A 22,352-nucleotide genomic window follows, 5' to 3' on the forward strand; every position below is an offset into this window, starting at 1 on the left:
TATATCCCATTTTCCATGGGACACTGAGATCTTGGCAGCAACCTACCTGACACTGCTTACATATGAAGTAAAAACCCTGTATGTTTCCAGACCTCTTTTTTGTAAAGACCTTCTACATCCTAAGTTCTGAAAATCTGCATCACCAAAAAGCATATCTGACTTAAACAAAACTGTTATTGTTTTTACTGCCCAAATCCTACTATTTTTACTGCTGGAGTTGGCAGTAGAGACACTTTCTTCATTCAAGGACTGGACAACATCAGCCTGGGGGTTGATAGTTGATGATTTCTCTTTGACCAGTCTCCAGCAGACACCATTCCTATGAGCTCCCTTCCATGCTAGCAGCTCACACTACAGCAGAGCTCAAAGTGCCAAATGCCTTCTCACTGCCCTGTCCAACCCCTACCAAATGACAGCTTTTGTCCTCCATTCACCTAAATAATTTTTATTTCATTTCTGACATTTCAGAATCTTTTCTCCCTAAGGAATCCTTCACCTTACCGACTTCTTCTTCGGCTCACCGCCTCTCTTCTCGCTCTTTCTGTAGGTCTCATACGTGGTGGGATCAGTGCACCACAAACATTCTGTCCACTTGCCATAGATCACACACAGCTTCTTCCTGCTGCAGAGAAAGCAAAGGACACTGAGCTTTTCCTTCTGACTGAGCCTGCTAAGCCAAGCCTTGCAGATTCTGATCTACATTAAATACTCAGCTTCCTGCTTCGCTGCATGTTATATTGCTATTTGCAGATTTCACAGAATCACAGAATGGGTGATTCTTAGAAAACACAGATGTTTGATAGGCAAAGAAAAGGTTTCAGCTCAATCCAGCCCTCCAGAACAGATCCTCATCACAGTCACATGCTTTTGCCACTGTTAAATGAATGTGGGTACATCACAGCCAATTTTAATACAGAGACTCAGAGTCACAAAACAGGTCTGGGTTAATTAAAAACTTTTAGCAACTACTTTCTCATTATTTTAAACTGAAGACTGGAATTATGACTGTACAATAGTAAATCAGTTGCAACTACTCTGCATTTTCCCTACATTTCCAAAATCTGGAGAGCTTTTCTAATAATGTTTAAAAATTATCATCCTGGAAATCAGGGGGTTTAATACTGACACAGAGAACAAAAAATGGGTTACAAACGACATTGCTAGCAACTTTAAAGTCACATCATTGTGGTCACTATGCCAGCAAAAGAAATGCCCCAGTGTTAAAAACAGAGAGACCAAGAGGCTTTTCTCACTTACTGCTTGTCCTGGATGTATCCCTCTACTCTGTGAAGCTCTTTTCCAAACAGTCCACACGGTTTAAAATTAAGGACACATTTATCTCCAGTACTGTGGAGGAAATAAGTACATGCTTAGAGAAGCAAGCCCCTAAATACATCAGAAAATTTATTTTACCTTATTTAGCTTTTTAAATATAGTTACAGTTAGCTAGTGGTTATATTTATATATATATATATATATATATATATATATATATATTTAACTATGGTTTATTACCTGACCAGGACATTAAAAATGGCACACAAATTTCAAAATTCAACAAAACTAACAAATTTCATGCAAGTACAGAAGACAGGATTACAGATTTGATGCTGTGAGAAGTATCAAACGGCAGCTTGTTGGATTGAAGCTCTCATTCACTGACAGAGCAATGTGTGCAGAAGTAATGCTTCTCACAAAATTCTTTCCCTCATCATTTAGAAGGTGTTTTATTTTATGTAAGTAAAAAGCTTTGATACAAGCAGTTGGCAGAGCAGTTGATGCTCTCTAAGTTCACATTTCCCAACAATGCAGTCATTTTTCTGTGCTATGCCCTTAAGACATTGTCCATTATCTAAACTAAAAAAAAGTGACAAATCACAATCAACACCATGGAGGTCCAACCTGCCTCTGACAATTATTCCATTTAATGGAATTAACTCCACTTAATGGAGTTAAATTTAATTTCTGCTCTCTGGCAATGGTGCTGAATTTGGATGGGTAACTCACAAATGTAAAACCTTTGCTCTCCATAGGCCATTTGTCTTTGTGCCTTTTCACTAATAATATTATGATAGTAATCCCAGGCCTAGGGAGAGTTTGCATTTGTCAGGAGAAGAAAAAACAATGGCACAAAAAGACAAAACAACCCCCACAAGACTTTGGAGCTACAAAACAAAGCTTCCTATGTGTCTGACAAAAATCAAAATCTGCTCTGTAACACAAATGACCACAAGAATCCCTACAGCCCCTGGGTTCATGATCAACATTACCTGTGATTTACAATTTCTACCACTCCATACTGTTCTAACCACAGTTTACCAATAATTACATTATGTACACAACAGGTTGGATTTGTCCATGTGTAAGCTTCATTGTGCCTGCCAAGGAAATAAGAGAAAGAAATCATTTTCTTGAGCTTAAGATGGAAGCCTGTTTTCAATTCTGTTCATGGCAAGGCAAAATATTTAGCACTCCTCTGAACAGCCAGCACTCAGCTTCACAACAGAAGAGAAACAGACTTTTCTTTACAAGCCAACAATGTGTTGTATCCAAGCATTAGTGCAAGTTAATGAAGTGATATTGCCTTTACTCTTCTCCCTTCTCACATGAGTTTTACAGTTGCTGTGCTTTGGATTACAAATTTCAGCCCCACATAAAGAGCAGTCCAGGAATTCATCTTTTTCATTAGCATTTTTGAAGTTTTAAGTGACAAAACACAGTATTTGCAGGAGAACCAGACTAACAAACTAATGTTCAATTGCTGCAGCAGCAGTAAATTGCCATAAGTGTTTTCCACAAAACATGCCACAAGTTTTCTTATCAGTATTTGAGGCCTGTTCCAGTGCCACTGAAGGTAATTTTTGGGAGTGTGAGTGGCTTTTGCTTCTTTTTATTTGGTTGTTTAACACCACTGGGACACAACAGCACTATTGCAAGCTCCACAAACGTGACATTTTAAAATTCAGTTCACAACTCAATTCCATCCTTTCCCCAAAGATTTACTGAGAAGAAAGAAAGATCCTAGAATTGATTTTCCACTTGGTTTTATCTTTGGTTTATTGTTTTGTGAAAAGCTTTAAAGGTGAGTTTACAACTTCTAAATCCTTAAAAGACATTATTCCATAAATGATCAAAAAGTTAAACAACGGGATTCCTATTGTCACCAGCAGACTCAAAGCCATCTATTCACACTCATCAGTCCATGCTGGTAAGGGAAATACTGAAGTTACTTGGTAGGCAATCAATCCATCTTAGAAAAGTTTGTAAACTCAGTTTTAACAGAAAATACAGAAAAAGCCGTGTCCTCGGTAAAAAGTGCCTTGTACTTCTCCTTCCAGTGAGTATGGAGAGAACACTCCCATGTAATGTTTGCAACCCATCTGTCATTTTCCAGTACAGAGAAATAACAGATCATTGAAGTCTCACTATTTCCACAGCTCCTTTTCTTCAAGGAGTCTTTAGAAGAATGACTACTCTTCAGCTGGGGGAAATAATACCAGAATCCCTCAAATTCATCCCCCAGCCTTTAAACATAGTTTTATTCCTGAACTATTCTGACACCACAAGCTTTATAGCATAAACCAAAACACAACACGAGGCACTTATGGTCAGGGCTGATGAATTGAAGCATTTTTTGTGCTAGAGAAGTGAGAGAAAAGTGTCTTCTAATGCACTGAAAAATAGTCATGGTTAACATAAAGGCACAATTTAATACTGACTCACAGCTTTGCTTCCCAAACAACTCCTTGTTCACTTAGGCTTTGAGCAGTTCTCAGACTCCTCAAAGCAACAGAATGGTCTGAATCACAACACTGAGAGGCTCAAAATTTCATTATTTCATTTCACCTCCTGCTGCTAACTTGAAGCAATTATTTAAAATAAATGCTTTAACTGTTTATATTCCAATTTAAATCTCAGCCTTGATTAGGCTCAGCAAGAATTCAAATAGTCCTCTAAAGAAAGGCTCTTGAGGAACAAACATTATTTTGGCAACACCTGCATTCTGCACTAACATTCACAGTTCCTTCTACATTCAGAAGAAATTTCCTTTATTTCCATCATCATTTATCTCCAAGACCAATTCATACTTTTATGAACTTTGGAATATTAGATGCCAACAGTTGAAAAATTAAATTACTTCCAAAAGAAAGTACAGGAAAAGTCAATGCCTGCTAAGTTGTTTTTTTATTGAAACCAAATGTCTAGAACTTTCTTAAGTCAACATTTCAAAACCACCTCAGAGTTAGGTCTCAGAAAGGCTTTTATAAAAGCACCAAATGCAGAATACTTTATTTGCAACTGTTCTAGTGCATCCTCATGTCCCACTTGGGAAAGCTCCAGAGTCTTTGTGCCACCAGGGCTCAAAACAACTCATGGGATGTCACGTAATTCATGAGAGACAAGCCTGGGAGCAATCTGGAGAGGCATTCTTGATTTTAGTAGGAAGCTGACCCTTCTCTGGAAGTGGCAATCCTGACAAGTTTCTCCCGTTCCCTTAACACACAGAACAGTTATTGTGAGTTGCAGCTCTTTCCACACAAACCACCAAAACCGACAGCAATACTGAAAATTGAGATGAGTGTGAACAACCCAGTAAGAGAATTTTATCTCTATATTTAGATTTAACATACCTTCTTAGAACTAGCTTTCAGTAGCAACCAATATGTAAGAAATGCTAATTTTCATGATGGAAAAACTGGGTCAAATTGCTACAGTTATGGAAGTATAACACAAAAAAAAAGCCAGCTGTGAAATTAAGCAGTGAAAATTAACTTGTAAATCAATTCTTACAACCTCTTCAGCAAGGGGTTTTTGGGTAATCACCTCTGAAAAGCCAACAGGGTTATTACAAAAAGTAAAAAAAAAAAGTTATTTATTCTCATACTCACTTCAGAAGTTCCAAAGTAATTGTTCCCCGAGGCTCTGCTTCTATACTCTTTCCCCAGAATTTTAGTTTGGGATAGATTGATCCATGAAATATGAAGTCCTTATTGAGGCCTTCAGAATAAAATGCACTAATAGGTGGGTGGTGGCTGACTTGTTCAGATATAAACCTAAATCCTAAGTCCTCCCTGGCAACAACAAAAAAAAAAAGGCATAAAACAGTAAGAATATTTTTAATATTGCAAGAGAAAAGAGTTGATACTTTAAAAAAAAGTGAAGTATTTTCAGATTAAACTGAAGGTCAGACTTTTCCTTTTCTAGTTCTGTGACACATTTACAATAAATGAAAGGATTTCTACTCTGAACACTTTCTTTTTATACCACCAAACCAGATTTCTACCCAGAAAGGCATCTGAAGAAGTTTCACTGAAATAACTCATGAAAATACAGAAACCCTTCGGGCAACATGAAAAGGTCTGACTGAAAATTCTTTACTGTACTGCAGACATATCTCCCATTTATTTGAGTAAGCTCAAAGTCTTTCAGACTAATTTCTCTGACATGATCAACAAAACAATATTTAAATTAATTAATAGTGTCTGCTCAGGAAGCATCTTTGGTGGAAGAACATGAACCAATTTTTCTCTAAATAATTCAAAGAATATTCTGCCTAAACTTAGAAATAAAATTATTATTAGCTTTTATAACAATTTCTCAGAAATTCTGAGATAGTTTAAGGAAAAGAATTTTAGCTATACTCAGAAATCTACTTTAGTGGTATTTTACTACAACCAGACCAGTGTGAGAGTCTGCTAACTCAAGAACACAAACAGCCCCAGCTCCCAGTTTGAAGTAATTACTACCTGGTTAATTCATAGGTTTCTCCTAACAGTGGGTTAAATGGTTTGCCAGTTCTTTCCCACTGAGAAGCTACAGCAGACACTGCAAAAGCAGCTACAGCCTGTAAACAAATTAAGAACACATTGTTATGAGAACAGTGCATTAAAACTCTAAGTTTATTGTACTTTGTTTGTTGCACATTACAGTATTTATTATTCCAAAAAGGAATTGCTTTATATTTTTTAAGCCATAGAATAAATGACAGAGAAGTGGGGAAATATAAGCACTTAAGAATCTCATTTCCAATAGGAATTATTGTCAGTGGTAAATTCTGCCAGATTACACTCTGCCTCATCTACTTCTAGAAGATCAACCTGGTTTTTTAAACCTAGTTTCCCCCCAACTTTGACTGCCCCCCACCCTCAGCTCATTGGGAACAGAGCCTCACTTTCCTAGAGCCAGGTAAGACCTATTTCTGTCACCAGGCCAGCAGGTTCAGGTGACACTGAGGAGCTCCTGCAGGCTGGGAAATGGAGGTGTGGACCACACAAACACAGGAGCCAAGATAAACCCTCCACTGCACTTCAGTAAAACCAGAGCTGTGAGCAACACCAGCATAACCTGATGCACTCAGGCATCACTCCCTTGGTGTGAGACCAGGTGCTGTATCCTACTCCCAGTAACCACCAGTTTTGGAGAAGAAAATTGTGGTAAATTTGTCTCTCTCATGACAATTTTTCATCCAGGAACTTCAAGATCATGAGGCCACTCAACAAACCAATTTAGAATCACATAAAGCCAAGATTTCATCCTCACAACACATAAAACCTCAAAAAAGTCACAGTTAAAGAAATGAGTTGAGATCCTTGGGCAAGGTCAGTTGGGGCACTTTCCTTTTAAACTCTGTGCATGCATGAAGGGTCAAAGTGTCACAAATATTTGACACTGCCACTATGAGAGAAAAAAATCATCTAGACAGACAAACTGGGCATTTTTACTGTAGCCTCTGAGAAAGAGATACACTCAAGTGAGAAACTGTCTTAAAATCAAAGACTAGGAGAAAAAAACTTGTAAATTACCCAGAAGGTGGTGGGGATTCTTACCTGCATTCTTTCCAGGGGATCTGCATGACTACAAGCCTTATTGATGAGGTATATATGCTCCATATATTCCGTTATCCTTTGAAGGAAACTCAAGGGCTCGTTGAAGACAATGGGCATCGTAATCTTGGACAGCTCCTACATAACCAAAGGGCAGGTTGATTTCTTAGACACAACACTAAGTAAACAACTGGCAACAACAAGAATTTTGAAAACATGTTGTGGGTGAGTTTATTTATAGTATTCCTCAAAGGATATTTAGCAAGCCAGACACAGATCTCCAAGTGCTACAGCTGAAAGGGGCTAGAAGCACTGCAGAACCCAACTTGCAATCTGAAATAACAACTTAAAACATTGATCCAGCTAACCTAATAAATCCACAGAGGATCTTGCCTTCTCTGCTGTGCTCTGTGTAAAGCAGAAGAGGTTAAAATTTCCCTAGGTAGCAGCAATAATGTGCCAACCAGCTCCGTGCTGATACTGAAGTGCCACACGCTCCTTGGAAAACCTCACATGCTTATTTGCATAAAATCTATCTATTTCACTGCAGCAACCACAAATTATTTTTTGAAAGGAACATTTACATAAAGAATAGCACTTGAATTGCTCTAACAGATTTTAGTGGTTTATTTAAGCAGCCTGTTATTTGTGTCAGACCGTTTCTGGTTCCCCATGTGGATAAAGACAGACACGAAGTTCACACAGAGATTTCCAACTCCCCAGGTCTTTTACTACACCCAAGCAAATTTGGCTGTTTAATTATAAAGTTGCATTCATGACTGAGCACTGAAACACTTATGTAAGTGCTTAAAACTTAGCAAACAGCAGAATGCCACCAGATGAAGTTAATGCAACATTTTCCTCACCTTGGCACAGGCAAAGGAAGAAAAATGTTAACCTTAACTAACTTCAATTGATTTGGTCCAAGCAAAAGTTTGAGTAGACAGGTCACTCATCCCACCAAAAGGAGTTTTGAGAGAACAACTGTATCTCCTAGATGACATGAATTAATAAAATTAAGTCCTAAATCACATTTTGCTAAGAATAAAAAAAAAAAGCAGGTAAGAGAGCATTGTGTCAATCAAACATATTTGATTATATTTTAATGGCTTTAGTCTAGTTCTTAAAGGACAGCTTCAGAAATGCCAATCCACAAGCTCTAACACCTACAGAAGATATGGAAATAGTACTGTTAATAAGTAAATGTTTAGATTTTGGGAGTTGCAGTTGAAAATTATTTCCTAGCAAAAAAAAAGAAAAAGGAGAATGCACCAGGTGTTATTCTGCGTCTTGATGTTTAAGCAATAAAATTAATCAGCTGACATTAAGAGACCTAACACAGATGCTTCATTCAAGCTAACTTACCAGTCCAATGCATTTTTTTAATATGCTCCACACACTAAAATCACTTCTAGAAAACATTGGGGCAGGTAATGATGTCCTGTAAAGGAAAAAAAAAATCCAACTGTCATTATCAGCCCCTAAAACAACAAGCCATTTTCTTTTCTATTGAAGCAACTTATAAAGGAAGCAAAGCATCACCCCAGACTTGGCACAGGAAGCAGACACATGAAATGACTTTCCAAACCCAGAGAATTACCCTCTCCCATGAGAACAGCAATGCCCCAAAAGGTGTGAGCCAGCACATGCTCCACTCCCATCTCCTCTGCAGCTCTATGTGTTTACCTGTGTCTCTTAATCCCATTTTCTTGTATCTCTGTTTCTCCATTATGCTTTCCATTCCTATTGCTTTGGTGTGGATCCAGATCAAGCATTCCTGGACCTTTATGATTTGCTTCTGAAAAATCTCCTGAAGAATTGTCAGAATCAAAGCCTGTACAGAAACCAAAAGGCAACATTTTTCTTAGGAGCCTTACCATGCCACAGAGTGCCACTCACATTTTGCAAGTCTCATGCCTGAAGTACACTTGGACTAGGTTAGTTTATTTCAAAGAGTATCAGAGTGAAAACCCTTATTAAGGACCTAATTTCCAGGAGTATTATGAGCCAACTATTGCATTAGAATCAAGAATTATCATTTTTGACACTGATGAATATAACACTAATTTAGAATCTTAAAAGTTCTCGAGTAGCTCCTAATCAGATTAGCTGCATTTTCTCTTTTCCAGAGCTGCAGTGTAATTACAATAATTTGTTTCAGTTATGTAGCTTTCCTCAAAGACCTCAAATAAATTAAACTTACACTGCTAATAGGCAAGGAGAAAAAGTAAAAAAAAAAAAAAGAGAAAATAGCTATTTCACAATGCAGGGGCAAAGACCCAGACAACTGGAACCACAGAAATGGCACTGAACTTCTTTTTGCCACCCATATGTGCAAACCATCTAAGACTCCCCTGATGGCTGCAGCAGGAACATGTGGACACCAGGATGAACCATTCCTTGAGCTCTACAAGTGACCCACAGCCTGACCTGCAGGAGGTGGCTGCACTTCCTATCTCCCAAATCCATCCACTTGGTCCAGAGCTACTGGAAATACCATTGTAACCAAACCCCAGCCTGCAGCAACCTGCTTGGACCAGCTTTAATCCCAACAATGTTAAACCAGCAGGAATCTGGAGATCACAAACTTGTGTTATCAAGCAGCCCTAAGTAAAAGTTGGACTAAACCAACATACCAAGATTCCAGTCTAATGATTTTAGTCACATAAATTACACATATAGCAATAAAAATAATGACAATTTTTGCATATGGCTTTGATAAGATGATTTTAAAAGCATTCTATGCACCTCTACACACGCCCTTGGTCTCAGTGAACAGCAAGAGACCTCCCCTCAGTGCTGCTGAAACAAACCACTTGCAAACCACAACAGCATCACCACAGAGCACCCTAAAGTGATCAATTAATACAGTCCTTCACAACTGCCACAGCACTACAACAGAAAGCACTGCTGATCGATCAGTGTAATAAAGGAACATTTTTGCTGAAATTAATTCTAAGGTCGTTAAGTCCTTTCTGAGTGCCAAAGGGGTCAATTCTTCCTCAAGAAAGACTTTTGTTTCCAGCTTCCACTTCAAGAGTCAAAAAGCAACACTAAACGTGGGTATTTGCTGGCATACAATTTTTTGCCATGGTTTTAAGGAATACATAACATAATTTTTGCATTCCTTTCACTCCAGCTGTCACAACCTGGGCAGCCCCTTGTCTTTGTACTGAGCTCCCATCACACTCAGCTATGGCCTGTCCCAGAGTCAGCTGTGGGTACAGAAAGATCCTGAAATATAACAAATCTTGTAAACTCTCTAATGGAGTAAAGAAATCAGCTGTGACAAAGATTATTCCATTTTAAACAGACTAAAATGCTGTGAACTTCTGACATTAACTTTTTTACAAAGCAGTACTTCAACTTTATTTTAACCTCTCCAATGGCTGCTTTTGCTGCATTAGAGCAATTCATGCAAGGCACACATTCCAGAAATAAAAAGCTGCACTTTTTTCAGGGATCAAGACCATGACAATAACATTCAGAACTGCACCAGGAAGTCCCAGTGATATGATCTTATTTGGTAAACAACAGGTGTAATGGGTGATGTCATGTCTTGCCCTGTCTCCTTCATTTTGATGTCACAAGAATGTAATTACAGAGCAATAACCACACCTTGGCACTCTTAGTACTCATGGAAAGCATGACAGTCACATATAGATTCAGGTCATTAAAATGAGGACTACCCTGAAACACCTGTCTTAAAAAAAAACCTTCAATCAACTCACAACAAAATATTTCTGATTTTACAACAGTATTTCTAACCATATATTAGTTGTTTTGGAACCTGTTACAGTACAAGCAGCAAAATAACTTATTAGCTGAACTATAAGTTGGGGAAAAAAAAGTTTTTTGGTACAATACCCTCACCCAAAAAACCGATGAAGCTCACACAACACAAGGAACAGCATCACTTCAATGAGAATAACACACCTAAATGTAAAAGTAAAGCTTCACAACAGGAATTGTCCACTGGCTTATAGGGAATAGTTCTGAAAAGTGATACTGTAATTTCAGTATTTACATTGTACCTGAAACCCTACAAATCCTATCAAATGGTAATTGTGTTATCCACATCAGTGTTTGTTTCCTATGATTCAGAATTATCTTGTCCTGTTCCTGTAAAGCACAAGAGGAATTTAGATTCAAGTATATATATTAATTATGGACAACAATATGTCATTGGTTGGTAAATAAATGCCAATTCAAATGAGTGTCTTGCAGACAAACAACAAAAATTAAATCCCTGCTCCAGAAAAGGAAGTACAAAGAAGGGTAAGTCTGCTTTTATTAGACTGCACTTCCACCTAATTACTTTAAAAAAAAAAAACCCACCAAACCAAAACCACTATGGTACACAGCCAGATAATCACAGACTCTCAACTGCACTTTCCACCTTAGCATCACATGACTTATCCTCTACAAGCCCATTGAGAAAGCTTAGGAAGATGCTTCTCAATGAAGTTCTAGGTATTATAGCTCTATTAAGAACTATCCAGACACTGTTTTATGGAGAGGAAGTAGACCTGGAAGAAAAACAGCGTACAGAAATGATTTGTTGCAGTTTTTCTAAGTTCCAAAAAGAGCCTTACACCAGCTGCCAATAAAGCATTGAACTTGAGAAACCAAGTAGGTTAGAGTTAGTTACAGGACAGTTTTCATACTGAAAAGCCACTGGGAGTGAGGATAAAAATGGAGATTTAAAAGGAGGATGGGGACCAGAGACAGAAATACAATGTCAACAATTAGCTTAATCAGAAGTTCCACTTATATGTGTTAAGAGTGAAACAAAAGCTTTTAAAAAGTCTTAAACTTCCAAAGTAAAATACTTAAGTTGGGTGCCAACACAAATCTATTTCAAGAGCTTAAAGAAAAGTGACTTGCCAGTAACTTTAGTTCTCTTAGCCTTCCTCTTCCACATCCTGCAAATGAAGCAAGTCCACTCAGAGTGTGCTGCCCATGAGCCAAGGCAGCAGAGGCCCTGCTTTGAGTCATGGACAGGGACACGAGCCCTCCCCTTGGGACAGTCAGCAACTCCCCTGAGTAATCATTAATTGTCAGCCAAGGCAGAAAGGGAATCAAAACACCTTGGTACTGAGAGCCTTCAGACCTAAAAAAGGCATAAGGAATAGGGATAAATGTGCTGGAAGTGCAGACAGCAAGTGAAGCAAGAGGTATTGTTTTTCTTTGCCAGAAATTAACCATTCCCCACTTTCCAAAATAAGTCCATAGTCACAAGCTGTAGCTGATGGAGGCAGGTTGGCCTTTCACAACATCTGCAATACTTACACAGCCATTGATTCAGTCTGATCCAGACAGAATGAAAATATATCAGTCTGGCAGATAAACTCCCTTCCTCCTCCCCATATGAAAGCAACAGAGAACAACACCCTCACAAATGCACCTGGCTGCATGAACCAGCTAAGCCTTATGGGCACAGAACACATTTCCGTGGAAGTGCAAGTTAATATTTAAAAGAGCAAAATTAAACTATTAGTGTTCTCAAAAATAAATTACCCTGGTAAACAGCCAGGCATTTTCCTGCTTTGTGGCAACACTTCCACAAAACACTTGGCAAAAAGATACCTGACAATACTAATGAAGGATACAGCTCAAAAGAGGCCCCTGATGGCACACAGTCTTTACAAAGTCTACAAGGGCATTAACACACCCAAGGTGACATAGATCAAAGCTGTATGTTCCTTGTCTCACAGAAAAATTCAAAGAATGTGAAATTCACCTAAGGATTGACTACCTTTATCCCGATCCAGCCTCAGAGAAGGCAGACACTGAAATTTGAGAAAAAGCAGATTCTTGGCAGCTGGGATGTCTGGAATTAAGTGAGATCACAGGTAACATTCCCTAGGGGAGTACTCATTCAGGAGGTAAGGCTGTCAAGTGTCAGCAATGCTAATAACCTCTGACTGCAAAGAAACTTCTTCCCATGGAAGCTTTGTCACCAACTCCATCCATCCCCTTGATTCATCAATACCCAGTCCATGCTGCACCTCCACAAGTGCCATCATCATCCAGTCAGGGACAAACCATGTGCCAGGAGGATGATTCCCAATCACACAGCACACAATTCCCCCCCATGACCATGTCTTTTGGATGAGATGGGGACAGTGGCAGAAGCAGGAAACTTCTCAGGCAAGGAATTAAATCCAGCACTATAAAAATCAGAGGTCTCCTTAGGAGATATTTGTATTCTACAAGTGGGTGTGATTTATTAGTAACTATGGAAAAGCTGTGACTTCCTCAAGGAGTGAGTCCATACTACCTTCAAGAAGGCAGGAAACTACCTGGGCTGCTGCTGAGTGTGCTGCAGAATTCTGGAGTAACTCCCACAGAGTCCAAATGCTCTAAGCCTGGTTTACTCCCTACAGGACACAAACCCCAGCACCCAATTCCTAAAATCACTGAACATTGCGAACACACTGCAGCTCCTTCTGGGGAAACCAGGGCCCAGGATGCAGCAGCAGCAAGAGAAAAGTATGGTGCACACACTGTTTTCATCTCAACACTAAAACACAGCTGGAAAACGTGCTCATTCCTGGCAGCCACATCCCAACCCTAGACTTTGAGCAGATGAAGCACATCTGAAAGCAGCTTCTGCCCTTCTACTGATCTGACCTAAAAACAAGGAGAGCATCCTTGGAAAGAGCAGACTGAGGAGCCTGCCAAGGGAATTCAATATTTTTTTAATCAAAATTTGGAACTTCAGATCCTCAAGTTTTCACTGGGAAACCTGGAAGTTCACCTTGGCTCAGAAAGGACTGGGATTGTGGACTTGATCTCCTACGCCTGCCATATCCAGACCATTAAAAAACTAAGAGACAGACTGGCACTACCAGGACCCATTAACACCTAAAAAATTCACTAAAGCACCACGTGAAAGATCCACAGCGTTAACAGGAGCAGAGAACTACCACAGACATCAGCAGCCAGGGAACATAAATGCAGAGAGGCCCATTTACAGTGGTTCTTAGTGTCACATTTCTGAATGACCTGGACAAGACACAGCTACAAAGAACTAGGTCTGACCTCACTAGGTCTGTGCAAATAACTCATCAAACTGTCAGCATCTCCTAAAGCACCCAGCTGGAGAAAGGCATTGAGCACCTGTCCTTAAAGACAGACAATCCTGAGGGAGAAATCTGAAGCAAAGTATTCCAAACCTAGCACTCCTCTTAAACCAAGTTCCAGGCTCTGAGAAACACATATAGCATATACATATATATATATAAAACTTATCTTCTGCCAGTACATTCCCCCCTGTGGAAGAAAAAGATGAAGATGGAAGAAGGAGTGCTCACAGATCTGATACAAAACCCCCCAGTCCTGAGCAGAGCCAGCCAGGAGTGCAGGTACAAGAACAGCTCATGCACAATAGCTCAGTCACCACCACCTGGAGCACTTGCAGGGGGAATCAACCTTTTGAGGAGGGGGGAAAAGAGGAGGAAGAGGGAAAGAGGACAAAATCAGAGTGTCTAAATGCAGATGAGTCAAACACCAAGGGCTGTGCAGCTCTGCAGCAAGGGACAAAGGAATGCATCACCATCAAAGCTGTACAACACAGACCTCATGTTTAGAGGTACATTTCTTTTCACACCTTTTTCAGTGGAAAAAAAATCTAGTTCATTTATGGCAGTGACCCTGAGCTCTGGGAACTGAAAGATTATTAATGACATACAGAAAGCTTTTAATGGTACAATGGTTTGATTTTATAGATGAATTTGGAGTATTAGTCCCCATCACTCCCAGCTGGCACGAATGCAAACCAAATTTCCTTCTCTCCTCTGTGACATAGTTGTGACAAGTCCTGTACAGTCTGCTGTCAGTCACACTGCTTCACCCAGCCCCCTCTGTTTGCTCCTCACATGAATTTCCAACCAACCATGTCTAAGTCTACCTTACCCATTTCTGTTTACCATGCTACTTCCATTCCTGCAGCTTTCACACTTACCATTATTCTCTTTTCATTCCTGTGATTTTACATTAACTACTGTACACTCAGTATTTCTCATTTCACCTCTGCTACAGGATTTCTTGAGAGACATTTCAGTTGAAATCTTTAAAATTGTTTGAAATCTTTAAGAGGATTTCCTTTTACTTTATTAAAATACTTCAAGCATTTTATTTCACGACTAAAGCCATCTAAAGCCCTTATAAATAACTATTCAACCTCATTAGTTGAAAGCAAAGTACTATTTGATACACTGCTCAAGTGTGAAGTGATTCATGTTTGCTTTTTTAGAGAAAATAGGATTGCAAAGACTTTTGGCTCCCTATCTTGAAAACATACTTTTACAGCAATTTGTTTCTGACTAGAAAAACATTTTTTACGTCAATTCTTTAGGATAAGTTTTCCATTAAAATAAAAAAAATGAATACAATAAAAATAACCCACAAGAAATATTTCACCTTTCAAAGGGTCTACTTCTCAAGCTGCTATTAAATTCATTTTCACAGAAAATGAAAGCAAGACCTGGCCACTAAAGGACTGTTATAGCAATGAAATAATAACTGGCATTAAGCTTTAACAAAAAACTCCTTATTTCCAAGCCTGAACATGAGCTACAATTTTCCTTTTCTACTTTGCAGAAGACAGCACTACAAGAATTACCAACACAAGTTTACTTTTGATTTATTATTAACAGCCATATATTACCAGCCCCCCACCACACACACAATGCAATTTATAGGGATTTTATCCCCTTGGCACTGTGCCCATCACTCACCCGTAACGGCATCATAAAACTCTTCTTCACTGTTCATCCTTCAGTGTGAAATCCCTGTGCAGCCAGTGCAGCTCGCTCTAATGCATCCTTGAAGTTGATTTAAAGTATCTGGGTGCTGTCAGGGTCTTCTTTTGCAAATACCCAGCTGCTTCAGATGATCTATTTGACAAAACAGGGAAACAGAATTAGCAGCTTCCACATTTCTCCTGTGTACAAACGCTCACGCTTGACAAACACCAATTTTCCTGTTTCTTCCCATGGCAAAAGATGGATTTCTGCATTCATAAGTAAACAGCTTTCTTTGATAACCACAGTAATTTTGAAGACAACTACTACCTGCCACAAGAACAGTTGATTTACTGTGTCACGCTTCTCTCTGAATAAATACTTCATATACATTACTGTAAAATGTATCTTATTTACAGCAAGTTAAATTTCAGGCAAATACAGCTAGAAGGAGCAGAGAACTGACAGAAGAAAAAGCCAGCTGGCAAACCAAAAATTCTCCTTAGCAAGAGGATAAGCCTTACTGCATCCTTAACCAAGAAAGCTGGGAACAAGAAAGAACCTCGGTATCTCAAAGTCTGACCACCGCATGAAAATGTTGGGTCTGACTCTGCATCATGCAATCAATATGTAGTGACCCTTGAGAAGTTTTGTCAGGCTACTGCTATGCACTCTTGAAGAGACAATTGGAGATTTTTCCCTCTAGAAGGAATGTAAAGAACCAACAAACTTTTCCTCAGTAGAACCACACACTCTGCAAATAACTTACAGCTTTATGTAGCATTCCAGCTCTACTTTATGGATGGACTAAATTAGATTTTTTTCCAGATGGTTGACAATGGTGTAATGCAAATATTTTTACCTCAGTCAATTTTAGTTTAAGGAGAAGAATGAGAAAATTTCATTTTCATTCTTACAAATGTTCACCAGGTTCCAACAACGAGCCAAGGACACAGCAATAAATGACAGCATGGCAATGCTATCGATATCTCCTCCAAAACAACCTCAATCTGTCAGTCTCAATTTTTTCTGATCCTGAAGATTCCACTGCTTTTGTGACAGTAGTTTCTCCAGAGTAATTATAATTGCACAATTCCATTCCAATTAAGAGGAACAAAGCCAGAAGTGCACTCTGCTCCTAGGAGAAGAGTTTACCGTGTTTGAAGCCAACTCCTTCTTTTTCTCTGCAAGAAACCAGACTGTGTTTCAAGTCTTTTTCCCCTCACTGTGCAGAACAAAAGCTGTTTGAATGTCTCCCATACATACAGTTCTTCTAACTGTCCATTCAGAGGGAGGAGCTAAACCAGCCCATTATGGGACTCATCCAAGTGAATGAATTTAGTGTTTGCCTTGAAGTGGTTTATGTCTTTCAAGGATAGGTATTTCAGTTTGTCACTTTTCCTTTAGGAACCTCCCATCTCCTTGCTACTGTAGGATCCTATATCAATCTCTGCACCAGCAATATCATATTTACAAGTCTGTCCTCACCCTCCAAGTACCTTTGAAGATGCAAGACATTTATGCTTTCAATTGTCTGCAAGCATTGCATCCTTCTAGCAAAAGAGCTGCCAGTATTTCCAGAAGGAAACTTCAATATGTACAAGACACAGCCTTCTCATGATCAGGACTACAACTACATTATTTTCTCCATGTTTTCTTGCATCTTCCCTTTTTCTGTTTAGTCTTGTATAGAAGGCACTAAGAAATAAAAATTATGACAAAACTGACAAATATCATTAAGAGCCTTAGAATAAATAAGGTCATACAGATGAATGCCAGTTGCTCCTCTCCTGCACAATAATAATTGCATTACAAAAGGCCTTGTGAAGTGGAACTACATCCCACAATGTGCAGTTTCACTGCAGAGATAACAAAGCTTTCCTATAAAAACACTCACCAAGTATAAATGAAGTGACCAGAATAAGAGACAAATGAAAAGCAGGGTTATGTTGTGCTCTGCTGACATCTACCTCCCACCACACCTGAAGCTCACTGCTATTTGAAAGTTCAATCATGTACCTGTAAGTTATATAGAAAATATGCACTGAAATCACTTTAAATAGTTACAGTCACAAATTGTCCTAAGGTGTTAGGAACATTTTAAAAAGGAAAAAATCCATATATTTTGCTGAGTTACACTAGGAATAACTTCCCACTTGTATCACTTATTTTACATTCAGTTCTTTTATACAGCAGAGATTAACATGAATTTGCATGTAGCTGAACACACAGTGATAACAGCATTCAGCTTTCATGAGCCAAAAAGCTGGGATTAAATCCTGTTCTCTTACTAAGAGCAACAGCAAAAGTTACTTTCAACTAGGCTGAAGCACCAGAAGACAAAAACATCCTGGTAGCTTCATATTGAGCATCTGTAATCTGTATTTCCTCTTCCATTCCCTGATGTTCCCAGAAGAATTCACCTGCACACCAGCAAGTGTGGATAGTAGCTTTTATCAAAATTGCCATTGAAAGAAGGGTGCAGCACTCCTGTGTCAGACAGACCTGTGTCAGCTCAGGACCAGCTGCTGTCCTGGAAAATCTTTCATAAGGCATAAACATCCTGTCATGGTCTCACCTTTCAGTCCTACAGAGCAGAAGAAACACAAAGTCTGTTTGGACATTCTCTTCCATACACAGTAACCAACAGGAATGAAACAAAGAGGTTTCCATACAGACTTCACATGTTGAGAGAACACTTTGAGCAGTTGAGGTTTGCTGGTTTACAGACACAGGAGAGGGAACAAACAGAAAGGGCAGTTCCTAAACACCAGACAGGTCCCAGGAGGAGCTCAGGAGAAAACTCCCTTCTCCAGGGACCCCCACAGCCTTGATGCAGAGCGTGTAACAAACTATTCACACCAGCCACAGTCCCAGCCAGGGCCCACGACCAAGGAAGAACAAAGTGGTTGTGAATAATGTCACACAAAGTGGTCTGTCAGGCACAGAGCTCAACCTGTCACTCAGCAGTGACAAGTCCCAGTTGATGTGGCTGCCAATAACACACTCTGCATGCAAAGCTCTCTGCAGGTCAGAGTGTCCCCTACAAGGTCGCAGTCCCCAGCAGTAGAAGGCACACAAATTCTCTTCCAGAAATGCAGCAGTCCCAGACTCTGCACAATTCCTATTTTAAACCATTTCCTCCCACTTGAACTTATTTTTAAAACCAAGACAACAAAAGCGCAAGACTTTGCAAATCACTTTATAAACTGCCTAATTTGCTGCAGGCATTCAGTGCATGTGAGCATCTCTGTGAGAGGAGATGCACGTTCCACCTTCAGGGCTGTTCTCCAAAACCAGCGTGTGGGAACCCACTGCCTTTATCTTGGTAAATTAGTAATCCCTCAAATTTGTCACTTCGTAGGCTTGTTCCCTCTCAAATTTCATTTCTCAGGAGGAAAGTAACAAAAACAACCAACTTATTTCAACCATGATCCTGGATCCTAAGAACTTATACACCAGTAAAAGAATCCCAAAACCTTGTACCCCTGGAAGAGTTTAAACCTGTAACTACCCTAAGTTAATTCGACTAGTTCCTCTATCCTAACTTGTTCTTCCAGGTTAATCCTCAGCAAAGACCCAGCTGTAACCAAAAGTTACTCCTCCTTAAAGAAACATTTACATTTCTATAGAAAGAACAGCATTTACAATGAGTGGCTCACTGGGCTGGAATGTGGCTCAGCAAGCTCAGGTTTGAAGCTGGCCTGGGGACAGATGCAGTGCCTTTTGTCTCCAGACCTCAAGCTGAAATTTCTAAATTAAAAATCTTTTTTTTTTTTTTTTCTTTGAAAGCACATGTTCTAGGTCTACATGACATATAAAACACTTGGTCCTATCATTACACAGATATTGAATCTACTTGTGAAATCCAGGAGCATTTAAGTAAAACCAAGCAGAGAATCAATAATCAATAAGCAGTCATTAAAATAACCACAGAGGTTCACCAGCACAAGCAGGTAGGGTGTCAGGAGTTCAATACCTGGAATTAAGAGTGCCACCAAAGAATTCATGAACTAGCACATTAATCAGCTTTCTCACATGCCTAACAAGGTTTTGTTGGGAGTGCATTTCCACAGTAAATTTTAAAACCATTTAAGTTTCTTAACATAAAAAGAGAAAAATCACAAGCAATTAAGAAAAAGGAAGAAGGAAAAAAAAGTCACTCGGGACCTTCCTCATGAAAACATTTTCATTAATTTGATATGACAAGGGAGAATGTTAATTTTCAAAGTGACAGAGGGAAGGTTTACATTTTATATTAGAATGAAATTCTTCCCTACGAGGGTGCTGAGGCCCTGGCACAGGTGCCCAGAGAAGCTGTGGCTGCCCCTGGACCCCTGGAAGTGTCCAAGGCCAGGCTGGATGGGGCTTGGAGCAACCTGGGATGGTGGAAGGTGTCCCTGCCCATGGCAGGGGGTGGAACAAGATGAGCTTTAAGGTCCTTTCCAACCCAAACCATTCTGTGATTCTGTGACATCCTCTGCTCAGGAGGTACCTTCTGTCCAGAAAGAGAGTCCCAAAGAGCCAAAAGAAGAACAAACATGCACATCCTTCATAATAACAGAAAAAAAAAAAAAAATGGGGGGAAAAGAACACATGACTGCTGGAATGAGAGTCAACCCCATCATCTCTTGAGTTGCCAGCTGAAATAAAACGTAGCTGTAGTACTTCAAGGGACAGAAATAAATAACTTGAACTAACAGATAAATATTCATGTGTGTTTAATTCATACACATCTCCTGAAAATATCAAACTGCAGTGTTTCATCTCTGAATGAAAGCTTCAGCAAGGATGAATCTTAATTGACTCGTGAAATTAGGTTACCAGCAACACTGGATCTACAACATCAACAAAAATTAGCCAAGAAGCAAATGTAATTGGCAATTTAGATTAACTGTTACGCACTTAAAATCTCATCAGCCAGAGAACAGCCACACAGACAGCAGAACCCAGGAGAGGATTTTCTTTACCAAGTGAGATTCGTTTCTTAGTCCAAAGTTTGAATGCAATACCATCTGCCAGATGTCTTGGCAAGATAAAGTTCTCTGCAACCACAGCAAGAGAAGGGCAACTTCCTTCTCAAACCTGCAGAGAGGCTGAATGAAGAGGATCAGCTGAACACTCAGCCCACTGTCACTTTTCCATTCCTTGGGAGATTGCAGCTGTCCCTATCACAGGCTCTTAAGTAGCTGGGAGTTATTAAATGGCCTGGGGACAGTTCAGTGCCAGCACTTGAAACGATGACAACAAACTGAACATGTGAAAGGTTAGCTTTGAACAAATGAGCTGAGCCATTTATGGAAGGCAGAACCATGTTCTGTTCTCTCAGAAATACCAATTTTTGGTGATTCACAGGAATTAAGAGACAACTGAAACACTACAAGTCTGGCTTTCAAAGGAGTAAAGGCCACAAAACTTGTTTCTGCATCAGAACAAATGACAGTAATTGTCCCACACAATAATCATTGTCCCAGCCCAAAGCCCCAGTGTTTCTATCAGAAGCATTATTTATTTAACATAAAAAATTGTAAAGATGAATCTGGGCAGAAAATATCCTCCCAGAATAGTGCTCAATTACCTATGGAATCAATGGCTATTCCCCACTTTCACTTCAGCCAAAAATTCTGTTCCACAGCCAAGGATACTGGCTTGCAGAACCTCCCTCAAATGTAACAAACAGATCAAAGAAATTTGATTCCAGCAGAATAATATTTTTTGATGCAAAACACTTCACTGAAATTCATACAGAATTCTGTAAATGTTCTCCTTCCTTAACACTACCTCAATATCAGAGACATTTTTCCACCTGAGAGCATCTGATAAAGCATTTTTCAGACTCAGTAACCTTCCCTTGAAAACTATTTCATGGCCCATGACTGTAAAAAATGACAAAATTCTGTTCTGCACACCTCTCCATGCATGATGCATAATGCTAGGTTTGATCAGGAGTGATAAATCAGCTCATTTCTAGCCACACTGTTAAAAAACCCAAAACATTCAATATTGTATTGCAAAATTAGTTATTTCTTAGTTGTTTCCTGGGGATCTGTTTTATCTTACTTGTAAGAGAGAAGGTGGGAAGTAATCAATAACTCCAAGCACAGTGGCTTTGGACACAAGTGTCAGTAGATACATAATTAATCATTTAGGAACACTTCTCTTAAGATAAAATTAAGGATGCTTGGTTATTTCTCATTATAATGCAACCACCCCTGCAAATTGATTACTGAATCTTATGAACATGAAGACAGTTACAGCATAAAGTATCACTGGAGAAAACCCCTAGAACAGCAAGAACAGTTATATATGTAAGTTTAGAGATCTTCCTCCTCAAAGACAGCTTTGTCTCTGTGGACTCATTCTCTCCAGACAGGCAGGTTTACATTCACCCTGCACAAGGTATTTTGTAAATAATTTTCACAGAGACTCTTAGACTATTATGGTAGCAATTATATTGCAAATAAAGCAGGAGGATAACAGTGACTAACCCAGTGCAAAGCCCTACAGTAGAAGAAACCATATTTTTATGCCTACCACCAACCCCTCACACACACAGAGTCCACAGCATGAGCACCTGCACACAGCTAACAGCCTATTTGTGATGGGGGGTTTAGGGTGATACCACAAATTTGCAAAAGCTTTAGGAAGTCAGATTTTATGCCATGATGGAATTTCCTGTAAAGCATTTATAATAAATACCTACTGGATTCCAGTATAAGGTTGCTACTCCATTTGCTGTTGTCAAGACGTAAAAAAAATTAAAATTAATTTTGACTCT

The 22,352-nt window shown here is 39.3% G+C and overlaps 1 protein-coding gene across 3 annotated transcripts in view; it reads right to left on the reverse strand.

The window, feature by feature from the left end:
• OSBPL2 (oxysterol binding protein like 2) overlaps positions 1-22,352 on the reverse strand; it is a 33,883-nt gene that overhangs the window by 6,940 nt on the left and 4,591 nt on the right. For all 3 annotated transcript variants that reach the window (XM_053993335.1, XM_053993334.1, XM_053993336.1), the window contains 9 exons: positions 15,569-15,727; positions 8,511-8,658; positions 8,190-8,265; positions 6,828-6,962; positions 5,748-5,845; positions 4,890-5,072; positions 2,271-2,378; positions 1,258-1,347; positions 502-622 (listed from right to left, as the gene is read on the reverse strand). In XM_053993335.1, the coding sequence (XP_053849310.1) occupies positions 502-622; positions 1,258-1,347; positions 2,271-2,378; positions 4,890-5,072; positions 5,748-5,845; positions 6,828-6,962; positions 8,190-8,265; positions 8,511-8,658; positions 15,569-15,605 (996 nt within the window). In that variant the 5' untranslated portion in view covers positions 15,606-15,727. The remainder of the gene's footprint in view (positions 1-501; positions 623-1,257; positions 1,348-2,270; positions 2,379-4,889; positions 5,073-5,747; positions 5,846-6,827; positions 6,963-8,189; positions 8,266-8,510; positions 8,659-15,568; positions 15,728-22,352) is intronic.

Source organism: Vidua macroura, chromosome 17 (assembly GCF_024509145.1).
Source record: "Vidua macroura isolate BioBank_ID:100142 chromosome 17, ASM2450914v1, whole genome shotgun sequence".
NCBI classification, from domain to species: domain Eukaryota; kingdom Metazoa; phylum Chordata; class Aves; order Passeriformes; family Viduidae; genus Vidua; species Vidua macroura.